The 27500-nt window shown below is 40.7% G+C and overlaps 1 protein-coding gene across 2 annotated transcripts; it reads left to right on the top strand.

Moving 5' to 3' along the window:
* On the top strand, positions 1-27500 carry LOC149460529 (glutathione S-transferase 3-like). Of its 2 annotated transcripts, XM_089679510.1 has the most exons (8): positions 13-89; positions 12138-12211; positions 14938-15041; positions 15125-15176; positions 16106-16238; positions 19615-19756; positions 21225-21356; positions 26530-27500. In XM_089679510.1, exons 3-8 carry the CDS (start codon positions 14955-14957, stop codon positions 26671-26673), a joined length of 690 nt encoding a protein of 229 aa, XP_089535636.1. In that variant the 5' UTR covers positions 13-89; positions 12138-12211; positions 14938-14954; the 3' UTR covers positions 26674-27500. The 2 variants fall into 2 exon arrangements, with proteins under 2 accessions (XP_089535637.1, XP_089535636.1); XM_089679511.1 differs by lacking the exon at positions 12138-12211 and having other exon boundaries at positions 1-89.

Raw genomic sequence — 27500 nt, forward strand, 5'->3', positions numbered from 1 at the left:
AGTAACTGACCTGGAGCTCAGATTCAATTCACTACACTGCAGCTGCCGTTTGTCCAAAGGGAAGCCCGGATTTGTCAATCTGCTATTTTGTGAGTGCTTATTATAAGTATTTTTTTTACACATGATACCAGTGTATAATGCATTGATCCAAGAGCAAACATGAATATGAATATGTTCTTTTCTTAGAAACAAGGCATACTGGATTGTAAGGGGCCCACTAACTGGGAGCTTACTGGGAGTATGCAGGTCTAATTGTGCTGAATGTTTTCAAACTTCTGAGATACTTTCCTTTATCCCATTTTCACAGTTTATCAATACTCCCCTTTTTGTGCCTATTTGGTAGCATTGTGCATACTGCGTTAATTCTTGTGGCAACCAATCAGAATTTGGCTGTAACTTATTTTGATTCAGTAAGCTCAACTGATTGTTGTGGGTTGGGCTACCAACATACATACAGAAAACATCCTCGTCAGACATGTAGAGGACTCCTCCATTGTGCAAGAAAATCACACATTTGCAAAATAAACTCCCAATGCTGCAATATAATATCAAAACGATGATAAAATTTATGCATGTTGTATAGGAGGAATGTGCAATTATCTTAGGTTAATAAAATATCCTTATGAAAGAATTCGTACAAAGGAAAATCCTAAGTAGCAAGATCAATATTAAGTTGCTAGAAACATTAAAAATCTTATTGATTTTGTAGATGCAAGATCGTCATGAAATCGTGCATTTTTTAAGATTGTCCTTTTGAACATTGCTTTAGAAAATAAGCCTGACACATATTTCTTTAGGCCTACTTCAGACCTTTGCAATCTATTATGGTGCATTACCATACTTGCGTTACACCTAAACTCTGGGAATTAGCCAAAATGTACCCTTGTAGTGAGGTCCTTTGCAGTGAGGCATTGCAACCAATGAGACCAAAAGCAAAAGGCTATGTGGGGTGGAAAAACTAACACTGCACATCATCCTGTGAAACATGGTGGTGGCAGCATCATGTTGTGGGGGAGATTTTCTTCAGCAGGGACAGGGAAACTGGTCAGAGTTGATGGAAAGATGGATGGAGCCAAATACAGGGCAATCTTAGAAGAAAACCTGTTTGAGTCTGCAAAAGACTTGAGACTGGGCAGAGGATAGCCTTCCAGCAGGACAATGACCCTAAACATACAGCCAGAGCTACAATGGAATGGTTTAGATCAAAGCATATTCATTCATGTTAGAATGGCCCAGTCAAAGTCCAGACCTAAATCCAACTGAGATTCTGTGGAAACACTTGAAAATTCACAGATGCTCTCCATCCAATCTGACAGAGCTTGAGCTATTTTGCAAAGAAGAATGGGCAAAAATGTCACTCTCTAGATGTGCAAAGCTGGGATAGACATCCCCAAAAAGATGTGCAGCTGTAATTGCAGTGAGAGGTGGTTTTACAAACTATTGACTCCGGGGGGGCTGAGTATAAATGCACACCACACTTTTCACAGATTTATTTGTAAAACATTTTGAAAACCATTTATCATTTTCCTTCCACTTCACAATTATGTGCCACTTTGTGTTGGTCTATCACATAAAATCCCAATAAAATACATTTACATTATTGGGTGCAACACGACAAAATGTGGAAAATTCCAAGGGGTATGAATACTTTTTCAAGGCACTGTAATTAAAGCATTTCTAAAGGTACATTTTTTTTTTTAAATTGCTATAATAAACATGTTATACTTACCTGCTCTGTGCAATGGAGAAGCCCAGAACCTCCTCTTCTAGGGTCCTCTGTTGGTGATCTTGGCTCCTATTCTGTGTCTGCCACTATAGCAAGCCGCTTGTTATGAGGGCATTGATGTGTTATATATTCTCATAGATACACAATTATTTTGTGCCTTCCTGCCAGTTATAGCTGTGAAGTGTCAATTATAGGAGATGCTTTACTCCAACACTTGCTTGTTAATGGACTACGTAGAGATTTGCCTTACAACCAACTGGATATTTGCTATTTGCTTTGGACAAGGCATTAGTCCTACTTTCTTTATTCTCTTAGATTACATAACTTGCAGGTGTCAGGTTGAAATATTACACTCTGTATACCAATTCCCTTGTTTAACCTAGTTGCTAAACTATTTTTTTGAGTTAGGAAAGCCTGCTGCTAATTACTCTGCATACAATGGACAGCACAGTGGCTAAATGGTTAGCACTTCCGCCTGGCAGTACTAAGGTTGTTGGTTCAAATCCCAACCATGGCACCACCTGCTTGGAGTTTGCATGTTCTCCCTGTGCCTGTGTGGGTCTCCTCCCACACTCCAAAGACATGCTGATAGGTTAATTGGATCGTATCTAAATTGGCCCTAGTATGTGTATGTATGAAGGGACCTTAGATTGTACACCCCTTGAGGGTTAGGGACTGATGTGAATGTACAATATATATGTGAAGCGCTGCGTAAAATTGACGGCCCTATATAAATACCTGTAATAAAATACAGTAATTCAATAAGATAGCCACTCATTTTATCTTCAACTATTAGGTTAGTAATGCCTTATAAAACAAGTATATTCATCCACCACCATTATTAAACAAATTGCAGGGTCCAATGTCCCTGATAAACTACTTACTTGGCTTCTGTTCATTGTCACTGCTGAATAAGCAGAACTGAATTTGTTTCCCTGCCAGAACTCAACAAAATATTCTTTGTTTCAACGCAGGAAAAAACTCCAGAAACAAGTATCGCTGTTACTCTTGCATTGATTTATGTTGGTACAGTGGGGATCGAAAGTTTGTGCACCCCAGCTAAAAATTTGTATTAATGTGCATAAAGAAGCCAAGGAAAGATGGAAAAATCTCCAAAAGGCATCAAATTACAGATTAGACATTCTTATAATATGTCAACAAAAGTTAGATTTTATTTCCATCATTTACACTTTCAAAATAACAGAAAACAAAAAAATGGCATCTGCAAAAGTTTGGGCACCCTGCAGAGTTAATATCTTGTACTGCTCCCTTTGGCAAGTATCACAGCTTGTAAACGCTTTTTGTAGCCAGCCAAGAGTCTTTCAATTCTTGTTTGAGGTATCTTTGCCCATTTTTCCTTACAAAAGTCTTCCAGTTCTTTGAGATTTCTGGGCTGTCTGTCACGCACTGCTCTTTTAAGGTCTATCCATAGATTTTCAATTATGTTGAGGTCAGGAGATTGTGAAGGCCATGGCAAAACCTTCAGTTTACGCCTCTTGATGTAATCCCCCGTGGATTTCGAGGTGTGTTTAGGATCATTATCCATTTGTAGAAGCCATCCTCTCTTTAACTTCAGCTTTTTCACAGATGGCATCAAGTTATCATCCAAAATTTGCTGAAATTTTATTGAATCCATTTTTCCTTCTACTCGTGAGTAGTGTACCACAACTCCAGTGTCTGCCAGATCTTTCTGGAGGCATCGTGCAGTCAAACGTGGGTTTTGAATTGTTTTTCTCACAATCCTGCGAGCTGTTCTGTCTGATATTTTTCTTGGTCTTCCAGATCTTGCTTTAACTTCCACTGTTCCTGATGACTGCCATTTCTTAATTACATTCCAAACAGAGGATATTGACATCTGAAAATGCTTTGCTATCTTCTTATAGCCTTCTCCAGCTTTGTGAGCGTCAACTATTTTCAGTTTCAGTTTTCTAGACAACTGCTTAGAAGAACCCATGGTGCTGATTGTTGGTGCAAGGTCAGATGAGTCTGGGCATTTAAAACCTTTGAGATTGACATAACCTGGTCTTCCCAGACGATGATTGAGAACAATCCATGAAACTGGCAGGTCTCAGCTTTGCAAAGGGGGCAGTGCATGCTATAAATTCTGCAGGGTGCCCAAACTTTTGCAGACGACATTTTTTTGTTTTCTGTTATTTTGAAAGTGTAAATGATGGAAATAAAATCTAACTTTTGTTGACATATTATAAGAATGTCTAATCTGTAATTTGATGCCTTTTGGAGATTTTTCCATCTTTCCTTGGCTTCTTTATGCACATTAATACAAATTTTTAGCTGGGGTGCCCAAACTTTCGATCCCCACTGTATATAAAAAAAACAATTTTGTGGGCTGCATATGACTATCAGTGCACCTCTGACAACAGGCCTTCTTTTGTAAAATAACAAAAACACTGTATATTGTTAAATATTATTTTTCTTCCCAATTAACAAATGGATTTCTGCAAGTGTAGAGAGATACAGCACTCTTTTTGTTACAATGGCTGCACATGCATAGTTAGGCAAACCCTTCAAAAATGCAACTAGATTAGAGAACACCTGTACTGATTTTCACTGCGTCTCAAAGAAGGAGAAAAAAATTAATATAATGTCATTATGTGGAAGGGAGGAGCCTGAGTATGGCGCTGAACGGGAGATCGAGGTAGGATCTCCTGACACCAGGCTCCTCCAGCGTCCTGCCTTAAGCTGTAAGATGGGAGGATAGCCTGAAATGAAGAGGGGGACTTGCCTACTGTTGCTCTGGTGCTGTGCGGAGTGCTCCGGTGTCCGGTCTGTCTTTTGCAGACTCTGGCGTTCCAGGTGGAGCAGTGGAGAGGGCTGAAGATGAGGAGCAGGAGGAGGTGGAGAGCCCTGGAAGCTAGAGCCCAGAGGACGCTGGGCTGCCATATGACCAGCCGCAAAGGAGCACTGGGAGGAGAGAGATGCCGGCCGGGCCACAGGAGGTTATGCAGCTCCATTCTCATTTCTCTCCCTTCTCTCCCTCATCCCCCTAATCTAAAACTCTTTCTGAAACTAAAACTGCTGTGGTTGTCGGGACTCAAGGGGGATATATGATGAGAACCCCACCCACCCTGGAAAGTCTGCTGAACTGGAAGGGCTTTTTCCTGCAACCTCCCTGTTAGTGAGACTATCAGACACCCCCCCCCCCCCCCCAGAAGTGAAGAAGTAAGAGCTAAATGGGTGAGTGAGTGGCAGAAGGAGTATGGATTGTGATACATTTTAAGTTTCAAATTGAAAATGAAGTAAATTTTGATGCACAAAGGAGTGGGGGTTGCATCTAGGGGTCATTACTGAGATTATTGAGATGATTGAGGGTCTTGTATTTAAACGGATGAAGGATAAAATAAAAGAGAGATGACCTGAAAAGAATTTTAGTTCCTGAAGGGGGATAACGAGGGAGACGGGAGAGAGGAAAAGGGAAAGATCTAATTATAAAAATGAAAAATAAAGCAACAAAAGGAGGTGAGTCAAAGGCCCCCCAATCAAGTTCAATTAAAAAATATATTCCCGGGCAGGATAAACGGACTCCTGAGAGGAAAATTGGAATAAACGAAACGAATGTGATGGAAAATAGCACTGGAGAGAGCTTCAGATTATCCCTGGGAATATCTAATAGTCAAAATTTAGAAGAAGCAAATATTGAGAAAACAGGTGTGTTGGAGAATTTAGAAGACCAAGATTCACATCTGACAACTAAATCAGAAATAGCAGAAATGTTTAAAGGTTTAGAAAAATCTATAAAACAAGAAATGGCAAAGTTACACAAAGATCTGGGGCAGGTGCTATCTAGAGTGGAGGAGACGGAAGGAAAAATAAATAAACATGCCCAAGTGATTCAGACCTTAGAAAAACAAATGGTGGAAATGAAAAAAGAACAAAGAAATCTGCTATATAAATTAGAAGATCAGGAAAATAGGGATAGAAGAGGCAACTTAAGGATACGAGGCCTTCCAGAGATTTCTCAAGAAGATCTGAGGGAAACAATAGAGAAAATGTTAGACACAATAATGGATAGATCTGCAGCAGAACCCTATAAAATTGATGGGGTGTATAGAATTGGAAGATTTCATCAAGAAAGTAGAAAAGGAAATTCAAGAGATGTTATTCAAATCCATTATTATCGTGATAAAGAAGAGATATGGAAAAGGATGAAAGGAAGAGCAGCTATAAAATATGGGGAAATAAATATACAGATCTTTGCTGATCTCGCTGCAGAGACACTGTTAAGAAAGAGAACTTTGAAATCATTAGTAGAACAAATGAGGAAGCAGAACGTTCGATACAGCTGGGAGTTCCCAGCATGTTTAATCGGATGGAAAAATGGGCATTCTGCAAGATTAAAGTTTCCTGAAGAATTGAGAGACTTCAGTGAGAGTTGCAGAATATTTATATCCCGGGTGGGGAGAAGGGGAGGGGGAGAGGTGGAATGTGGAAAATGAGAGGTGGCAGGTAGTCCAGGGGGGAAGCGGAGGGAGGGAAGGGAGGATAATATGTCAGATGTCAGGAGGGGGGATGGAGTGGAGGAGGAGAGGGGGGTGCTGTTGTGTTTTTTTTTTTTTTTTTGTTTTTCTTCATCTCACCCTTCTCCTTCCTCTCTCCTTCATTCCCTTCTCCATTTTTCCTCCTTTCTTCTTTCCTTCTATCTTCTTTTTTGTATATTTTTTTTTTATTTTCCTTCTCTTCTTTCGGGCTACTCCGGTGGGACGATGGGGGAGTGCTACTGGGGTGAGGTGTGCACGCTCAGAGCTCCACCCTGAAGTGGAATCTAGGGTGGGACTAGCACCACAAATGATTCATAGGCAAAATACTGGCCTAAAAAAGGGAGGGGGTGGGACAGGATGGGGGGAGGGGGGTGAGAGGAAGGTATGGGGAGTTTGTAGGTAGCTTAAAACTCTGCGAGAGAGTAGGAAATACATTTGTCTGGAGGAATCCTAGAGAACGAAGGGGAAGATATGGAGGAGAGAGGGAGAGAGGAGAAGGGGAAGGTGGATGAGAGGAAGGGAGAAAAAAGGAAAGAATAGAAGAGATTCACTTTGTGACTTATAATATTAGAGGATTAAATAGCCCTGGGAAGAAATTTAGGATTTTTAAGAAATTCAGCATAGATTTTCTTCAGTAGTTTTTTTTACAGGAGACACATTCAGTACAAGAAACAAATGTGAAGCTACAATCCAGATATTATCCAACGTGGTTCTATGCAGATTCCCCAATTAAACGTGCTAAGGGAGTGGCAATAGGTTTTGCGAAAAATATGAGGTTTAAGTTGGAAGAGAGATTGGTAGATCCGGAAGGGAGATTTCTGTTCCTGAAGGGAAAATTACAGGAAATAGAATGCACATTAGCAAATATTTATTGCCCGAATAAGAAACCGGAGGTATTCCTAAAAAATACTCTGAGGAAACTATTGGATTTCAAAAAAGGTAGTTTCAATCTGTGTATGGATCCTCAGATAGATATGACGTCTCCTGTGCAGAGAGATAGTAGCAGGTCTTTGACATCCTTGAGAAAAATGTTACATCAATGCCAACTTGTAGATATATGGAGAATTAAGCATATGAAGGACAGAGACTATACGTTTTATTCTCATGCACATGAGATGTCTTAAAGATTGGACTACATATTATTGGACCATCGACTTACTGAGTCTCTGGTTAAAGTAAGAATTGAAGTCATGTCAATTTCAGATCATGCTCCTGTCATAATGCAATTATTATGGGGAAATGAGCAGAATGGTGGAAAATCATGCAGGATTAAGAGATGCACCAGAAATGTAAAAAAGAAATAGAGCAATTTTTTGAGGAAAATTATTCTGGGGAAGTGTTTGTAGCAATGGTGTGGGAAGCTCATAAGGCCTATATTAAAGGAATCTTAATAGCAATAGGAGCAAAGAAGAAGAGGGAAAAAAAATAAAATAAATACGCTTCTTAGTGAACTGTGTGATTTAGAGCAGATGCATAAACATAGAGTAACAAAAAAGATTATGCAGAGGGTAATAAATAGAAGAGAAGAATTAAATAATTTCCTGGAAGAAGATAAGAGGAGAGTGTTTAATAAAATAAGTGAGAGATATAGATAGGGAGACAGACCAGGAAAATATTTAATGAGGGCTCAGAGGAAAAAAAAAATCTAGGAATTGTATAGAGAAAATAAGAGATAATAAAGAATTAGTGTATTCAACTAAGGATATAGCTAAAGTGTTTAAAGAATACTATAATAAGCTATATATTAGTCCCCTTGGTACCATAAGGGAAGATGAAGTTGGTAAAATAGAAAAAAGACAGGCATATTGAAAAAGGGCGGGATTACCGAAATTAAGTGAAGAACATTAAAATCCCTTGAAATAGCAATAACACAGGAAGAAATGCATTTAGTTTTAAAAAAGTACTACAGCTGGAAGAAGTCCAGGACCCGATGGGTACACAGTGAGATATTATAAAAAACATAAAGAACTATTACTACCCAAACTGAGGATATATATGAATGCTTTTGGGAGGAGAGATGGAAATGAGGAGGGAATCCCTGCAAGCTCATGTTGTCATACACAAGGAAGGTAAAGATGACACTCACTGTTCAAGTAATAGACCGATTTCCTTATTAAATACAGATACTAAACTTTATGCAAAAGTTTTGGCAAATAGGTTGAAAGACCTAATGCCGAAATGGATACATATAAATCAAGTAGATTTTGTCCCAGGAAGGGAGGGTAGAGACAACGGATTAAGATCTCTATTTCTCATGCAGAAAAGTAGGAAAGAGAAAACTCCTGCGTTGGTACTCTCGGTTGATGCTTAGAAGGCATTTGATAGAGTAGACTGGGAATATATGTTAGATACATTGGAAGTATTGGGGATGGGACCTAGAATGAGAGAATGGATAAAGAAATTATATAGTCAACCTTCTGCAGCAATCATGGCTAATGGGGAATTATCAGAGTATTTCAGGATGCAAAATGGAACAAGACAGGGATGTCCTCTGTCTACATTGTTATATGTCTTATCTCTGGAATCTCTCTTAGCCACAGTAAGGAATAACACATATAAAAGGAATTTGGATAAGAGAAACAGAGCACAAGGTGGCAGCTTATGCAGATAACATGCTGTTCTATGTGGGAAACCCAAGGATAACATTGCCAAATTTAATGAAATTATTGAAAGAATATGGTGAGATGTCAAATTTAAAAATCAACCCAACAAAAACAGATATCTTAAACATAAACCTTCCAAATAGAGAGAAAAAAATGTTACAAGAGGAATTCCCCTTCGTTTGGAGAGAAAGAGAGAATTAAAATATCTAGGAATAAAATTAACTGTATCTTCAAATAATCTATATAGATCAAATTATATCCCATTACTAAATGAGATCAAGGATGAACTAAGGAAATTAGGTTGGGGATCTTTGTCATGGATAGGACGTATAAACCTGATAAAAATGTTAATTGTTCCAAACATTTTATATAAATTTCAAATGATACCAATTAAATTACCAGAAGCATATTTTAGAATAATCAAAAAAATGTTAATATTTATTTGGAGGAATAAAAAACACAGAATAAGTTACGAAATTTTAAGTAGAGATAAACAGAAAGGTGGACTGGGAGTACCAGACTTGAAAAGATATAATTCGGTACTATTGGCGAGAATTTTTGATTGGACCCATAATGCACATGGGAAAGGTTGGGTAAAAATCGAAAATACACTAAGTTGTACAAATTTGAGTAGAATTGTATGGTTACCTCCTCAATACCGAGGATTAGCAGACAGCACAAGTTTGTTTACACAGAATGTTTGTTTTAAGAGTTTGGGATGTTCTACACAAACAAATGGGATGGGAATTTAATTCACTGTTAATGCCTTTAGGGTCCACTGAGTTTTTCCCTCCAGGTAAAGAAAGTATTACAGGGAAGTGGATAAAGAAAGAAGATGTACAATTAAGAGATATAATGGTGGGTGAGGAAGTATGTTCACTTACGGAATTGAAAAACAAGAGTGAAATATTTATGAGAATGGATGAGTGGCGTTCTTTTCAACTAAAACATTTTATAGGGAAACTTCCAAGGTTATTAAGAATAAAAGAGGATTGGAACCCTCTTGAGCACTTATTAGACACACGGGGAGATGGGAAACACAGGATTTCTAAAATATATAAGATCCTCACTGGATTAAGCACGGTTATAAGGCCATCATTTATAGAGAAATGGGAAAGGGATTTAGGAGTAATAATAGATGAGGAAAAGCAAAAGAAAATGTATAGTTTAATTCATGGGAATGTAAATATGAAGGAGGTGGAAATGAATTACAAATGTTTGGCAAGATGGTATATCACACCGAGTGTAGCACATAGATTAAGTGGAGATAATTCACCTTTATGTTGGCGTGGATGTTGAGGCAGAGGTACAATGTTTCAAATTTGGTGGGAGTGTCCTAAAATCCAAGAGTATTGGGGGAGTATAGTTCGCCTGATTCAGAAAATAACGGAGGTTAATATCCCAAAAGACCCAGAGATTTGTCTTTTTCATGGTACTAAGCTTTCAGCGAAAAAATATAAAAAATCTGGTTAACTGTGTTATTTGAATGCAGCGAAGGGTTTGATACCCAAATTTTGGAGGGAACAAGGAGTACCAAAAACAAAGGATTGGATAGATAGGGTGGATCAGATATATAGATTTGAGGAACTTTATCATATGGACAAAGATAAGATGGAGAGTTTCCGTATAAGATGGAAAAAATGGGAGGTATTTAAAAAGTCGAACTTATTTTTAGCGCTTATGTAATAGAGAAGATTAATATATGGGTGATCAATATAGGATTAAACTAGCATTATTCTCGGATTAGGATCTCTAGAATGAGTAGAAAAATGCAGAGTCGAGGTTGTGAAGGGAAGGGCGGGGGGAGAGGGGAGGTATGTTGTATATTGAGAGGGAGGGGAAAAAGGATATTAAGATTAATGTTAATATTTTGATATATTGTAAGGTAAATATGTGCTTCTCTATTGTTTGTTTTTTTAGTGTTTGTATAAACTGGTAATATTGCGGTATTGGGAAATGGGTATGAGGCAATGACCTTTACTTTTCCTTGCTTTTGTATAATACATTTATTTGTATCATCACAAATAAAAGGCTCATTAACACGTTATTCTTTGCTCATTCCGTCCAGTTAAAAGATAAAAAAAGTGTTTTTGACTTTAAGCCACTGCTCCGCTACAAGACAGCATGCCCCAGTGGATGCAAGCTCTGGCAGTCCATCTTCAACATCATGAACATACCATTTAGAAGAAAAAGCCGCTCTCCACTTTATAAAAGCCTTCGATTTTATTGATTCACTTAGTGCACTGACATATCCACTTGCACCTCCACCAGCCGTTGCAAAACTACAAGTCCCATTATGCCTCTGTCTTTGGGAGTCATGCTTGTAACTGTCAATCTTGAAATGCCTCACGGGACTTGTAGTTTGGCAACAGCTGGAGGGCCACCAGTTTGACACCCGTGCTTACTCAATAAAGAGCTTAATCATGGACTGGGGAATGCAGGACTGGAGCATACAGTCATTTCACCTTAATACAAAACACCTGTACCAAGCACGAACCCGCTAAAAGAAGCTACTAACAATTAGGTTTATGACAACTACACCAATACACCACTACAACGACAATCTGTTCATAGATAATATATTCAGTTGTGTTCAAAATAACAGCAGTGTGTTGAAAAAAAGTGAATAAAGCTCAAAATCCTTCTAATAGCTTTTATTTCCATACACACAAATGCATTGGGAACACTACACATTCTATTCCAAATCAAAACATGAAGAAAAATATATCAAATTTGTGTTGTTCCTCTAAAAAAAAAATTGAAGAAAAGTGAATATTAGACTGTTCAAAAAAATATCTGTGTTTGTATTCTTTACAAACTCAAACATTCACTATATAAACTGAAAATGTTTGAAGATTTTGCTTTCCTTTGAATCACTTAATTAATATTTAGTTGTATAACCACTGTTTCTGAGAACTGCTGTACATCTGTGTTGCATGGAGTCAATCAACAGGTATTCCCGCCCGGGATGATTGTACTACATTCCACAGTTCTTCTCTATTTCTTGGTTTTGCCTCAGAAACTGCATTTTTTAATGTCACCTGGTATGTGATAAATAGGCCCAACACCGTGGTATGAGAGACATCCCCATATCATGATGCTTGTTCAACCATGCTTCACTGTCTTCACAGTGTACTGTGGCTTGAATTCAGTGTTTGGGGGTCATCTGACAAACTGCCTCTGACCACTAGACCCAAAAAGAACATTCTTACTTTCATCAGTCCACAAAATGTTGCACCATTTCTCTTTAGGCCAGTCAATGTGCTCTTTGGCAAATTGTAACCTCTTCAGCACATGTCTTTTTTTCAACAGTGGGACTTTGCGGGGGCTTCTTCCAGATAGCTTGGCTTCACATAGGCGTCTTCTAATTGTAACAGTACTCACAGGTAACTTTACACCTTCTTTGATCTTCCTGGAGCTGATTGTTAGCTGAGTCCTTGCCATTTTGACTATTCATCTATCCATTCGAATGGTAGTTTTTCGCTTTCTTCCACATCTTTCAAGTTTTGATTTTAAAGCATTTGCGATCATTTTAGCTGAGCAGCCTATCATTTTCTGCACTTCTTTGTTTTCCCCTCTCCAATCAACTTTTTAATCAAGGTACGCTGTTCTTCTGAACAATGTCTGGTACGACCCATTTTCCACAGAATTTTAGAGAGAAATGCACTATAACCAGCATGTACAACATTTGCTGCCTTTCTTCCTTAAATAGGGCAATAATTGCCACCTGTTTTTCAAAGAATGAATGACCTCACTAATAGAACTCCACACTGCTATTATTTTGAACATGCCCCTTTCAATTAGTGATTCAATTACACAGAATCAGCAGCATGCATGTCATGACTGTTGGGTCTGTTGGATTTCTATTACTCTACTACACCTGCTAGTAAATTATTTGCCATGTAGAAATATCATTTCTACCAAAAACAGTGATTGATCAGGTTAGTGATGTCTGACTGCTATTATTTTGAACACAACTGTGTGTGTGTGTGTGTGTGTGTGTGTGTGTGTGTGTGTGTTTACAAAACATCCAGTATACATACACTAAATTAATACAGTGTATATACCAAATTCACTTAACCCCCATGTTCATATCTTTCCATGCAGATTAGCCTCAGTATAAGCACACATACACACCCACACAATTATTATCTCTACTATGACCTTTACAATAGAAAGCAGCTCTTTATCTTCCTCCCAGGTGGTATGTTTAGGATTTTTGATTTAAAGTATAAGTTCACCTTTTAGAGAAAAATATTGAATGCACATTTTTTTGCAGGAAAAAAAATGTGCATTTAATATTTTTGGTTACAGGAGCCTGTAAATCATTGCACCAACGATCAGCAGATCGCTGGTGCCATGCAGATCTGTCAGTATATCTGCTTGCACGTACGGGATGTATGAGCAAGCAGATATACTGACAGGAGGAATGAATGAACTATCACAGCGCTTTACAGCACCAAGGTAGTTAATTGAGGGCTACAGGCTGACAGCCGCTAAGGCTGTCGGGACTTGTAGTCTCTCATTCACAGATGACTGTGAATGAGTGACGTGGCCGTGTGTGGAGCCCAGCAAGGCTGCTTTTTTAAAAAATGTGACAGCTATCGAGGGGGTAAAAGATCACAATGGATCTATCTATTACAACGCTCTTTCAGCGTCACCTATAACGCTGCCACCTCCCCCTCACTCCCCCTCTCTGTTGGGGTCCCCCAAGGTCCTTTCCTTGGGCCCCTTCTCTTCTCCATCTACACCTCCTCCCTTGGTCAACTGATACACTCCCACGGCTTCAACTACCACCTCTATGCCGAATACACTCAAATCTATCTCTCCACCCCTTGCCTCACCCCTTCAATCTCCGCCCGAATCACTAGCCTTCTGAACGACATATCAGACTGGATGTAACTCCACTTCCTCAAACTAAACCTTGCTAAAACCGAGCTACTAGTTTTCCCCCCAGCCCGCGCCCCCCCCAGACCTCTCCATCACGACCAACAACGCCACCATCAGCCCCACCCCACAAGCCAAAGTACTAGGTGTCATTCTAGACTCCAATCTGTCTTTCCAGCCCCAAATCCAATCGCTGACAAATTCATGCAGACTCCACCTCTGCAACATCTCCAAAATACGCACGTTCCTAACTCCTGAAACCACAAAGCAACTCATTCACTCCCTTATCATATCACAACTTGACTACTGCAACTCCCTCCTCGCCGGCCTACCCCAACACAGGCTATCCCCGCTCCAGTCTATCCTGAATTCTGCGGCCAGACTCATCCACCTCACCAACCGCTCCGTATCCGCCTCCCCAATCCCTCCACTGGCTTTTGATTGCCCAACGCATAAATTTCAAAATATTGACACTGACGTACAAAGCTATCCATAACACTGCCCCAAACTACGTCACCGACATGATATCCATCTACCACCGAAAACGCACTCTCCGCTCCTTACAAGACCTCCTACTCTCCAGTTCCCTGGTCTTCTCCTCCCATGCCCGACTCCAGGACTTCTCCAGGGCTTCCCCCATCCTCTGGAACTCACTACCCCAATCCGTCAGACTGTCACCTTCCCTCCTCACCTTTAGGCGCACCCGGAATACCCATCTCTACAGAGAAGCCTACCCAGCCCTCACCTTGCTGATCTCCTCTGCTCTTCCCACCACTCCATCCCCCACAGCTATTTCCTCCTGTACCACTCTCCCTTCCCTCCTAGATTGTAAGCTCCAAGGAGCAGGGCCCTCGAACCCCTCGAGTATCGCATTGTATTGTTACTGTACTGTCTCATGTACTGTCTCCCATTATAATGTACAGCGCTGAGCAAACTTTTGGCGCTATATAAATACTGTAGAATAATAATAATAATTGTAAACACTGCAATAGCAACTGAAAATATGCAATTGCTGTAAATAGTTTACTTTCTATTTAAGACCACTCGTGCTGTTTGTTTAGATTTTCTTATACTGTACATGTTGCAGGCAGTTTATTTGCTTGTCATACTTCCAGTCTGTTCCCTAGAAGACATCTTTACTTGTGTTCATGTAAGTGATTATTATGAATTTTCTACATTATTATATGATTTTAGTTTGACTTACCCAGAGATTATACTTACACAGAGTTAAAGAGCTGAAAGATGCCTGGAAAACCCAAACTTCATTACTTTGATGGCAGAGGTAGAATGGAATCGATTCGTTGGCTACTTACAGCAGCTGGAATTGAGGTACTTGTGTTCTACTTTATTTACGGCTGACGCATTCATAGCTACAAAAATACGTTGATAACGATCTTGCATTTTTTCTGCAGTTTGATGAAGTTTTTTTAGAAACAAGAGAACAGTATGAAGCCCTACTCAAAGGTATGATCATCTAAAAATGTTAAATACTTTAACAAAACCACATTTAACAACACTGACATGCAATCAAGATTTCATGATCGTGACATCCATCTGCAAAAAAATTTGAGTGAGCAATATAAGTATTAGTTTTCTACTATCACCACCTTTCCAACCATTTTTCTTGTTACACACATATGTAGGGTAGAGTGTAACATGAATCAGAGTCACAGTCACAGCCCCCCACTCACTGATCATGGTTTCAATGCTTTGGATGCAAAAAAAAATAATATATGCAATTTTTATTACTCAATATAAGTGCATTTATTACTTTTTTTTTTTTCTTTTGCAAAATGTGGAACTAGCCTTTTACCCCTTACTGGCCAGTCCAGCCATCCACCTGTAACAGGGTCTTTACGCCCAAGGACTTGTAAATTACATGACCACTCTGATTGGCTATCACAGTGGTCACATGATCATTAGTAGAGACCAGGAGCAGTCCTTGACAGCTCAGTCACTGTGCTGCGAGTGTGCAGTGAGCACACTCTCCGCACAGAAAGCTCCACCACCCAAGGATGCATATGTGCGGCATGTGGTCATTAAAGCCCACCCTCTTTGCCGCCACAAATATGTGTTACATGGGCAGCAAGAGGTTAACATCATTCCTCCTGCTTAGGTCAATAGGATTGCAACGTATGGTCGTAAAGACAAAGACGTTAATAAAAGAAAATGTTTCCTGATTACCAAATGATATTGTCTCCATTTTTGACATTCCAGGAGGTGCTAAGTTGCCATAAACAATCACACTTGTGCTCTCTGAGCTGTTTTCTTTGTCTGCCCTGGCGGGCTGGAGTGGCCACATATAGGGTTTTTGACTGATTAATAATCTGACTTGACATTTACCCATTATTGTACTGGTGATTCATATTTTAACCTGTGTTTTATATTTTTAGAAAGAGCATTACTTTTTGATCAAGTGCCAATGGTGGAAATGGATGGAATGAAGCTTGTGCAATCAAGAGCCATAATGCAGTATATTGCTGCAAAATATGACCTGTATGGGAAGAATCTGAAGGAAAGATTGCTGTATGACTTTTTTTTTTTTTTGTTGCTAGGATAGTATTAAGTTGGTGACTAATCATGTATCATTAATGGTGCTAATGTTACCAATGAGTATTCAATTTTTACATATTGTGTATTCAATGGCACCTTTTGGGGGGGGGGAGCGGATACCTGTTTTTGATAGGTACCCACTCCCACTTCTGACTCATTTTGCCATGGCGAAGTGAGCAGGACGTTCAGCCCCCTCCTTCCTGCCGTAGTCTCCTGGGTCCCAGAAGACTGCTGGACCAATCAGAATGCACAGCACGACTTGCGCATGTGCAGTGGGCACTCAGCTGTGAAGCCACAAGCTGTCACAGTCTGGTGCCCACAGTTGTGATGTCGGCGCCGGGGAGAGAAGAGGGAGAGAAGGGACAACATGGGTGAGCACATAGCTGGACCCTGGGACAGGTAAGTGTGTGTTTATTAAAAGTCAGCAGCTATAGTTTTTGTAGCTGCTGACTTTTAATAAACAGAAAAATGACTGGAACTCCGCTTTAAGTACTATGGTTGACTGCTATACACTAGCTGTGCACCCAAATGGGAAAATATGCCTGCAATTTATGTTGTAAGGCCCTATGCATAGAGATGGCCTTGGTCTTTTTATGTTTTATAAAAACAATTTACTGCTGCGATTATCAGAGTTCTCTTTATTTAGAGGATTAATATATGAATACAATAACCTCATCTGAACTAGATATGATAGCATCAATGTATGGGAATCAAAAAATATATATTTGTGACAGGACCTATTGTACTAAATGATGTAGAATCACAAGAAAACAAACAAAAAGATCTCAAACTGCAGGAATCAAAATTAACATTTCCAAACTTATACATGAGTATGGGTAAAGAATAATCAAGTCCACCTCATCTTTATGTAGCGCTACCCCCTTGAGAGCTGCTGGTTTTCGTTCCCCTATTTTCTTGCACAGCCAGGCAGCATGCATTTCCAGAGTCAGTAACCAGTCCATGAGATTGTTTTTGTTTTTTGATTTAGGGGTGGATCTAGGGGTATATGGGATGCCCAACTTGCCTTGAAAGCAGTACTCTGAGGATAAACTTCCTAAATTCAGAACAACAAAATGTAGGATCCTGGACTTTTTTCTCCCTCTGGAGAGGTATCAGTCTCTTGATGGATCAGTAAAACAGTCTCTGATAGGAACACTTGGTCCCCTCTAAGTGAATCTCTTCAGACCCCAGCTAGAAACTACCCATCCATCTTGGCTGTCTTTGAAGAGTATCTAGAACAGACTTGTAGCACTGTCCCAGGGAGAAATGGTTGGGTATAACACCTAGCAGCCTTCTCTCCTGTAGGCCTCGGAGTGCAGAGGTACTCACACTGTCCTTGTGTGCTATAGCTTTGGATAACCTGCTTTCAGGTTTTTCATTGGGTTTCCTTCCAGAATAACAGGCTGTCCTTCCTCAACGGACTGCAGGGCAGTGCTCCCTCTGTCAACTTCCTTCTCCCATCCTTCTGACCTCTGCCCTGGAAGCAGAACCCCCCTTCTCTGGGGTCCCCTCCCAGGCTACACAGCAGCATACCTCAGCACTCCATCTTCCACCCAACTCCCCTTGTTGGACAGGCTCTCTTATATTTATGGGCCTGTATGCCACACTGCCAGGCCTCCTGCCTGGGATTGATCAGACTCCCATGAATATGCAGATCAGCACCTTCTGGCCTCCACCCACTAGCTTCTAGAAACTTCTCCAAGCTTCCAGAACCAGGGGGAGGTATCAGAGGCCTGACCTGTGGAGCCCTCCAACCTGACCTCATGCCTAACCTGCTGACACACACTCAGGCTTCTAACAAGCCTCTAACTACACTACAAACTATGTACACAAGAGGGCGCTACATCTAATTAGGTCTGATTTACACTGGTGCAATTTTAGATGCAACTTAAGTCACACAGAATCACATGACAATGGAAAACACATTGATTTCAGTGGTGCTTGTTCACATCAATGCAATGCAGCTGCAATGTGACTTTGGGGAAGTTATATGTCCTGCTTTGGTTCGGTGCATTTTTTTTGCCCCATGGACTTCAATAGAAATGCATTATAATCGCATGTACATTCATTTTTTGTATGCATTTATGTGATTTCTGTATGTTTTTCTGTTACAACTATTCTACTCCTACTCCCCCCTCCCCTTTTAGAAATTTCACCAGTATGAAAATGGTGTAAAAAATGTGTCAACAACTCTCCAAGCCACTCTTCAGTTGCACTACATAATCACATTGAAAATTCAATGAAATTGCAGCTGCACCAGTGTGAACCAGGCCTTAGAGGGAAGTATAAAAGACGCTTATCAGAACAAAAAGGAATAACATTACTCTTGAAGCCATATTGTATAATTGCACAATGATTACTGTAATCTAGCAAGAGCAATGTTTGTATGTATGGTACATAGATATATTATAATTTACTGCAAATTGTATCATTATATCTGCATAAATCTATAAAAGAGCTACTAATTATTTAAGAGTATGGCTTTCTGAATAAAAAAATTATATTTCCCTAGGTGGACGCAGCATGAATCCGATGCTGCATCTGTCCCCTGCTGGCTCTGCACTGAGAACTGAGCAATCAAACACCTCTGATCGCTCAGTTCTCCCCCTCCACTCTGAGCAGAGAGCCGAGACAGTCAGTCTCCAGCTCTCTTCTCTGCCTCTCCAGCGCTCACTGGAGTGCTGGGCTGTGGAGAGGGCTGGAGGGGCTGGCTCAGGCTCTCAGAAGATCACTGAGAGGCTGAGCCAGGTGTCGGTCCAGGCTTCTGGGTGGATCCCAACCATGTGGTCCAGATCTTTTCAGAGCTTGAACTGGCTTTGTGACATCGGCAGACAGCGGGATTTAGCCTACCATCGGCTGGAGTCACGGGAGTTCAGAATTAACTGCACTTCTATGATCCATATGAGAAGTATAGCCAAAAAAAGCTTTGGATGTACTTCTTCAGAAAATGGATACATTTGTAAATGTAGGGTAGCATCATTTTGTAGCCTTGCTGCTGTTGGGAGAAAAGCCTATTATAACAGAACTTGTGGTATCAAAGGATCCCAGAACGACTTTGGCACATGGCTTTGTCTGATATCTGATTTAAATATTTTGAGTCAGATCCAGATCAAGCATGCTACAAACAAGTTCCTAATCTCTAAAATGGTTTTGGGTCAGTGACTTAGAAAACCTTGAAGCCATAGCTTCAGCATGACAGCCAGGGAACTAGTACTCTCAAAAGAAGAGTTTATTAAAGGCAGCCTCCCAGAATCCCTTTCAAAGTTATGTCATTTATATAGTTATCCATTTTTGAAAGTATATAGTTGGTAACGAATAATTGCAGGTCATTTCTTCTTTATGCTTTCAGAATTGATATGTATGTTGGAGGCACTACTGATCTTCTAGAAATCCTCATCCCACACGCATTTTTTTCACCAGAGGACAAACAGAAGCACATTACAATTATTGAGCAAAAGGCTAAAGAAAGATACTTTCCTGTTTATGAAAAGGTAGTTTATTTTATAATGCATTTCTTCTGTCAGAATTTGATAGGGCACTTCTGCATTAATATTGATTTTTTTTTTTTTTTTATTGGTGTCCCCACTCGATAAATCTAACAAAGGTTTCAAAACAACCCCACTTTATATTAAACAAAAAATAAGTAAATTGGCTGAAGTTCTATGTTATGATTAGGACAATGGCATTTATTACATATTACTGCAATATCAGTATAATAACTAAAGTTAGTTATACACTAGTAGAAGTTAATTTGAAAATTTTCATTTTAGGAACTTTTGCTTAATTTTCTAATTGTTAGTGGGGTCAAATTGACATTTAATTTCGACCATAGTGAAGAAAATATTTGATGGAGCAGGATGGAAAATTTCTCTTAAATGAGTATATACGGGTTTCGGTTAGGAAATTACATTTATTCCAAAATTGAATGTTAAAAGCAAAAACAAAATTATGAAGTACTTTCAAACAACATTCATCAGGTCATTAAATGTACTGAGAGTTTTCGTATAAATATTTGAACGGAAATCTCTGAGTGTACGGCCAGTTTAACCACTTCCCGTCCGGCCCATGTATATAAACAGCCGAATGGGAGCATTGCAGAAGCAATCATCCTCCCTGCTTCCCTGCTTGTGCGCGCTCCCTAGGAGCGTGTGGCACCTCCAGCTTTAGACACAGCGGAACACCAATCCTCACCTGTGTGAGGTCCCGATCATGTGTCACTTGCTGACATCATTGCTTACTACTAGTGAAATCTGTGAATGATCACAGAGGTCACATGGTACAAGGCTATTCACAACAGCCTTGTACCATGTGACAAGCTGTGACCAATCACAGTATTTCTCAATGGCTGCAAGAATGCAGCCGGAGAGAAGGATAAATGATTGCTTTTACAGCCTTTATGGGTGTAAAAGCAATCGGTGTAAAAAAAAAAAAATCTTCATCACCCCCCACAAGTAGTACAGTGTCACTATGGTGATACTGTGCTACTAGGGTGACAGTATGTTAAAAAAAAAACAACACATAAATAATAATATAAAAAAAGTCAAAAAATGTTTTAAAAAATTATTATTTTTGGTTATAAACTAATTTTGTTTTTTTGTTTTGTTTTTTTTTTTACTAAAAAGATAGATGAATACATTTTGGCTAAGATTTATGAAGAAAGATTATTTATTTATAAAAACACTTTTTTTTTCAAAATGTTTGGACTTTTTCATTTATATAGCAAAAAAATAAAAATCCCAGTGGTGAATAAATACCACCAAAATACATTTTTATCTGTCTCAAAAAATGCTAACAATTTATATGCGTACAGTGTTGCATGACCGTGCAATTGTCATTCAAAGTGTGATAGCACTGAAAGCTGAAAATTGGCCTGGACAGGAAGGGGGTAATAATGTCTGGACTTTAACTTAACATTTGGTTAAGACATAACATATGGACCTATCTCTACAATTACTGCAGATCTTAAAAGATCATGGTGGGAAATTCCTGGTTGGAAATCAGCTGAGCTGGGCAGATATACAGCTGCTGGAGGCCATCCTAATGGTAGAAGAAAAATGTGCCTGCATCCTATCTGACTTTCCAGGACTGAAGGTATTGCAGTGATTACAACTTTTAAAATATACTATGGAGATGTTTTTTTCCCATAATGGCTTTATATACAACATTTTCATGTAACCTGCAGAATTATATGTAATTTATAATGAACTACAATTAGAAATAAACCCTGTGTTTGTCCCACAAATCCTTACACTCTATTCTCAGATTGATGGTTGCAGGAAGGAAGATAAAACAAGAACCAGCTGATCCATCAGTAAAACTAATAAAATATTATATCCCTTCAGCCCCACATCCAATCACTGTCCAAATCTTGCTGCCTTAACCTCAGTAACATTTCCAAAAATGCTGCTTCCCAACCAACTACACCACAAAGCTACTAATCCACTAGGTCGGCGGTCTCCAAACAAAGGGCCAGTTTACTGTCCTTCAGACTTTAGAGAGGCCAGACTTCAGCCAGTGGGAGTAAAGAATGCCCCATCAATAATATTAAAAGGGAAGAATAGTACCACATCATTGGTGTCAGTAGAAAGAATAGTGCCCCATCGTTGATATCAGTGGAAGGAATAGTGCCCCATCTTTGGTGTCAGTGGAAGGAATAGTGCCCCATTCTTGGTATCAGTGAGAGGAATAGTGCCCCATTATTGGTGTCAGTGGGATGAATAGTGCCATATCCTTGGTACAGTTAGGAGGATTACTGCCCCAGTGTTGGTTTAAGTGAGAGGAATTGTGCCCTAATGTTTGTGTGAGTTAGAGGAATAGTTTCAAGGGCCAGAAAAAAAGCAAGCAAAGGGCCGCAGTATGGAGACCACTGCACTAGATTATTTCTTTGTCTTGACTACTGGAACTCCCTCCTCATTGGTCTACTCCTACATTGGCTATCTTCTTATCATTCTGTCATGAATGCTGTTGCCATACCTATCCACCTTACTAACCGTTCAGTGTTCACCACACCTCCCTGCCAATCCCCCCACTGGCTGCTGGTATGAACACCATACAAAGCCTCTTCCCCAGCTACATCAGCAACTTTATCTCAAAATATCACTCAAGCTGTTCTCTTAGGTCCTTCCAAGACCTCCTGCTCTCTTGTTCCCTTGTCACCTCCTCCCATTCTCACCTCCAGGACACTGCCAGAGTCTCTTCAATCCTCAGGAACTCTTAACCCCAGCCTGAATGGCTGTCCCCTATTCTGTCTGCCTTTATGGCTCATTTACACTACAATCCCCGCATTCAATTGACTGAACCTAGTTTGCACCATTGTGGTGCTTTTCATGAGCAGTTTATAAAGCACAGCGCGCTGCATTTTTTTCACACACAAACATACCAGAACATACTGTAAATGCATAACTCAGTAGAAAAAAAACTGTCTAAAAAAAAAAGCACTGCAAATGTGCCACAAACACACTGCAAATGCATTAAAAGGGCATTTAAACACATTGTACTGCTCTCATTTAAACACAACACAGCATAAATAAAATGTGTTGTGTTGATGAATTGTTTGGATAGCACATTTGGTGCTATGATTTTTGCTGACACATGAGATTGAACTTACACAACACAGTTGATTTACTAAAATTGGAGAGTGCAGAATCTAGTACAGCTGTGCATAGAAACCAATCTGCTTTGGTTTTATTGTCTTAGCTTAATTGAACAAGCTGACGTTAGAAGCTGATTGGCTACCATGCACAGCTGCACCAGATTCTGCACTTTCCAGTTTCAGTAAATCAACCCCATTTTCTTTATGATGAATTGTGTTTAAATGAGAATATTGCTGCACTGTTATACTTTACTGTTGTTTTTAATGTGTGAAGCGCATATTAGTGTTAGTTGGCTACTGGTGTTTGTGATGTTTTATATATGAGTAGCAGCACAAGAGTTTTACACTATATACATTTTTTATAAAGGATTGTGGTGAGGTTTGCACATGTCTTTAGACTCTCACTTGCGGCACAGTAATAAAGCATATTTTATAGGTGCAGTGAATGTGGCATAGGTTATTATTTACAACGTAAGTAGGCTTGTCTGCTTTTTTTTTTTTTTTTTTTTTTTTTACAGACCTGCATCTGACAGGGCCCTATAAATACTGCACCCATAACCTGCTTATGTATCCACTAATACTTGCAAAACTGACCTGGTTAGTGAGTCCTGTAGTCATATTCCTATCAGAACATGCTTTTATCACTGCAATATAAAAAAAAAAGATCAGCTATGATAAATGAGACACGGAGCTTACACAAAAATTGTCACAGAGTCTGAAAAAGGTTAGAGAAATACTGCCAGGTATTGTATCTTGTACAAATCACCCGTATACTTCCTTAACATGGCACAGTGTCAGAGATTGTGCCATACACAAACATGGGCAAAAACTGTGCTATACAAAGGCACTGCCAGAGACTGCCAAACAGGGATATGGTCAAAGATTGTGATATTCAGGGACATGGCCAGAGGCTGACATACAGAGATACTGTGACATAGAGCTACACTGTCAGAGACTATGCCATAGAGACACGGTCAGAGAGTGTGCCATACATAGACACTGACACAGAGTATGTCATACAAAGACACTGACAGAGAGTATGCCATACAGAGATACTGCCAGAGACTGTGCCAAACAGGGATATGGTCAAAGATTGTGACATTCAGAGACATGGCCAGACACGGACATACAGGGATATTGTGCAATAGTGCTACACTTCCAGAGACTGTGCCACACAGAGACATTGCCAGAAATTATGTCATAGAGAGACACTGTCAGAGACACTACCATAGAGACACTGCCAGAGATTGTGCTATACAGAGGCACTACCTGAGATTATACCATAGAGACACTTGTCAGAGATTGTACCAAGAAGACACTGTCAGAGATTGTGCCATACAGAGACATTGCCAGAGATTGTGTTATAGAAAGAAGCTGTCAGAGATTATGCCATAGAGACACTGTCAAAGGTTGTGCCATACAGAGAAATGTCAAATATTGTGCCATTCAGGGACATGGCCAGAGACTGCTATACAGGGACACTGTGCTATACTGCCAGACTGTGCCATACAGTTACACAGCTATTGGCTATGCCATACCATACGCAGACATGGACAGAGACTGTGTCATACAGTGACTCTGCCAGTTATTGAACTATACAGAGACATGGCCAGAAATTGCACCAAACAGAGATATACTGTAGATAGAGACTGTGCCAAACAGTTATATGGACAGTGACTGTCATACAGATACATGGACAGAGACTGTGCTATCTAGAGACACTGGACACTGTATGATACAGGGACACTGCTAGAGATTGAGCCATACAGGCACACAGCCAGATGCTTCACCATACAGGGGCACAGCCGGATGCTTCACCATACAGGGGCACAGCCGGATGCTTCACCATACAGGGGCACAGCCGGATGCTTCACCATACAGGCACACAGCCGGATGCTTCACCATACAGGGGCACAGCCGGATGCTTCACCATACAGGCACACAGCCGGATGCTTCACCATACAGGGGCACAGCCGGATGCTTCACCATACAGGCGCACAGCCAGATGCTTCACCATACAGGGACACAGCCGGATGCTTCACCATACAGGCGCACAGCCGGATGCTTCACCATACAGGGACACAGCCGGATGCTTCACCATACAGGGGCACAGCCGGATGCTTCGCCATACAGGGGCACAGCCGGATGCTTCGCCATACAGGGGCACAGCCGGATGCTCCGCCATACAGGGGCACAGCCGGATGCTCCGCCGTACAGGCACACAGCCGGATGCTTCGCCGTACAGGGACACAGCCAGATGCTTCGCCATACAGGGACACAGCCAGATGCTTCGCCATACAGGGACACAGCCAGATAATTCGCCATACAGGCACACAGTCAGATAATTCGCCATACAGGCACACAGCCAGATAATTCGCCATACAGGGACACAGCCAGATGCTTTGCCATACAGGGTCACAGCCAGATTCTTCGCCATACAGGGACACAGCCAGATGCTTCGCCATACAGGGACACAGCCAGATGCTTCGCCATACAGGCACACAGCCAGATAATTCGCCATACAGGGACACAGCCAGATGCTTTGCCATACAGGGTCACAGCCAGATTCTTCGCCATACAGGGACACAGCCAGATGCTTCGCTATACAGGGACACAGCCAGATGATTCGCCATACAGGGACACAGCCAGATGATTCGCCATACAGGGACACAGCCAGATGATTCGCCATACAGGGACACAGCCAGATAATTCGCCATACAGGGACACAGCCAGATAATTCGCCATACAGGGACACAGCCAGATGCTTCGCCATACAGGCAAACATCCAGATGCTTCGCCATACAGGCACACAGCCAGATGCTTCACCATACAGGGACACAGCCAGATGATTCGCCATACAGGGACACAGCCAGATGCTTCGCCATACAGGGACACAGCCAGATGCTTCGCCATACAGGGACACAGCCAGATGCTTTGCCATACAGGGACACAGCCAGATGCTTTGCCATACAGGGACACAGCCAGATGCTTTGCCATACAGGGACACAGCCAGATGCTTTGCCATACAGGGACACAGCCAGATGCTTTGCCATACAGGGACACAGCCAGATGCTTCGCCATACAGGGACACAGCCAGATGCTTCGCCATACAGGGACACAGCCAGATGCTTTGCCATACAGGGACACAGCCAGATGCTTTGCCATACAGGGACACAGCCAGATGCTTCGCCATACAGGGACACAGCCAGATGCTTCGCCATACAGGGACACAGCCAGATGCTTCGCCATACAGGGACACAGCCAGATGCTTCGCCATACAGGGACACAGCCAGATGCTTCGCCATACAGGGACACAGCCAGACGATTCACCATACAGGCACACAGCCAGACGCTTCACCATACAGGCACACAGCTAGACGATTCACCATACAGGGACACAGCCAGACGATTCACCATACAGGGACACAGCCAGACGATTCACCATACAGGGACACAGCCAGACGATTCACCATACAGGCACACAGCCAGACGATTCACCATACAGGCACACAGCCAGACGATTCACCATACAGGCACACAGCCAGACGATTCACCATACAGGCACACAGCCAGACGATTCACCATACAGGCACACAGCCAGATGCTGCCCTATACATAGATACACGCTACAAGGACATTGCCAGATATACTAATTTAATTTCTGTTTCCTAGGAGTTCAAGCAGAGAATAAGTGAAATACCTACAATCAAAGCATTTCTGCAGCCTGGTAGTAAAAGAAAACCAGTGTCAGGAGATAAATATGTGGCCACAGTGAGGACAGTTCTGCAGGCCTACTACAATGTAAAATTAAATTAGTGTGGAATCAGAGTGAACATGCATCAACACGTTTACAAGGTTCTAAATGATCAAGCTTCAATTCGTGCTTAGGGCACCTGAAAGTTTTCTTTTGCATGCTAAAATGTTCTCAGTCAAAGTTATTTCAACATGCCTTAAGCGCTATGTACCACAACTTAGGCTCCTTTGTGGACCTTAGGTTCCAACATATATTAGCTGAAAAACATGTTAATTGTGCTTCACCCTAAGATAAATGATTTTGTGCAACTTTTAGATGTTGCATCATAACATTACACATGTATTTTGGAATAAAAATACTGTATGTGATTAATTTTTCTATTTATACCTTTAGCATCTGGAACATTTCTATATTTGTTATTTGCACAATGTGGTCAGATTTGTGTTGTCTAGTTATAAGGAAACCTATACTGAGACATCTTGGGCTGAGCTTCTTGAGATGTTAGTTGTCTGACTGTCTCTGGGTTCATTGCCGTTTGAGTCACTGACCTACAACAAGCATGCAGCCAGGGAAATTAGAACTTTTGATGCACATACTTGATGCAAAACAGCGATGCAGAATGTATCCAAACTGATCAGCATGACAGTCAAGCAAATAGTATTTTTAGAGAAAGATGTAACCATGACAGGACAGCCCTCACATTTTTTAGGTTAGGTTTTCTTGAAGTACTATAAATGAAGAAACACTACTCTTCTGATTAAGATTACTGATGAATCCAGAGATATTGCCAATTAAATTCAGCAATTTACCAGGTGTGGTATTGCTGATTGGACTAGATTAATGGTGAAATCGCCACCACTTTTTAATCAATAAATGTTCTTTTAACTTG

This window comes from Staurois parvus, unplaced genomic scaffold, assembly GCF_062004578.1.
Source record: "Staurois parvus isolate SC_StPar_1 unplaced genomic scaffold, SC_StPar_1.0 ptg000226l, whole genome shotgun sequence".
Taxonomy (NCBI): Eukaryota; Metazoa; Chordata; class Amphibia; order Anura; family Ranidae; genus Staurois; species Staurois parvus.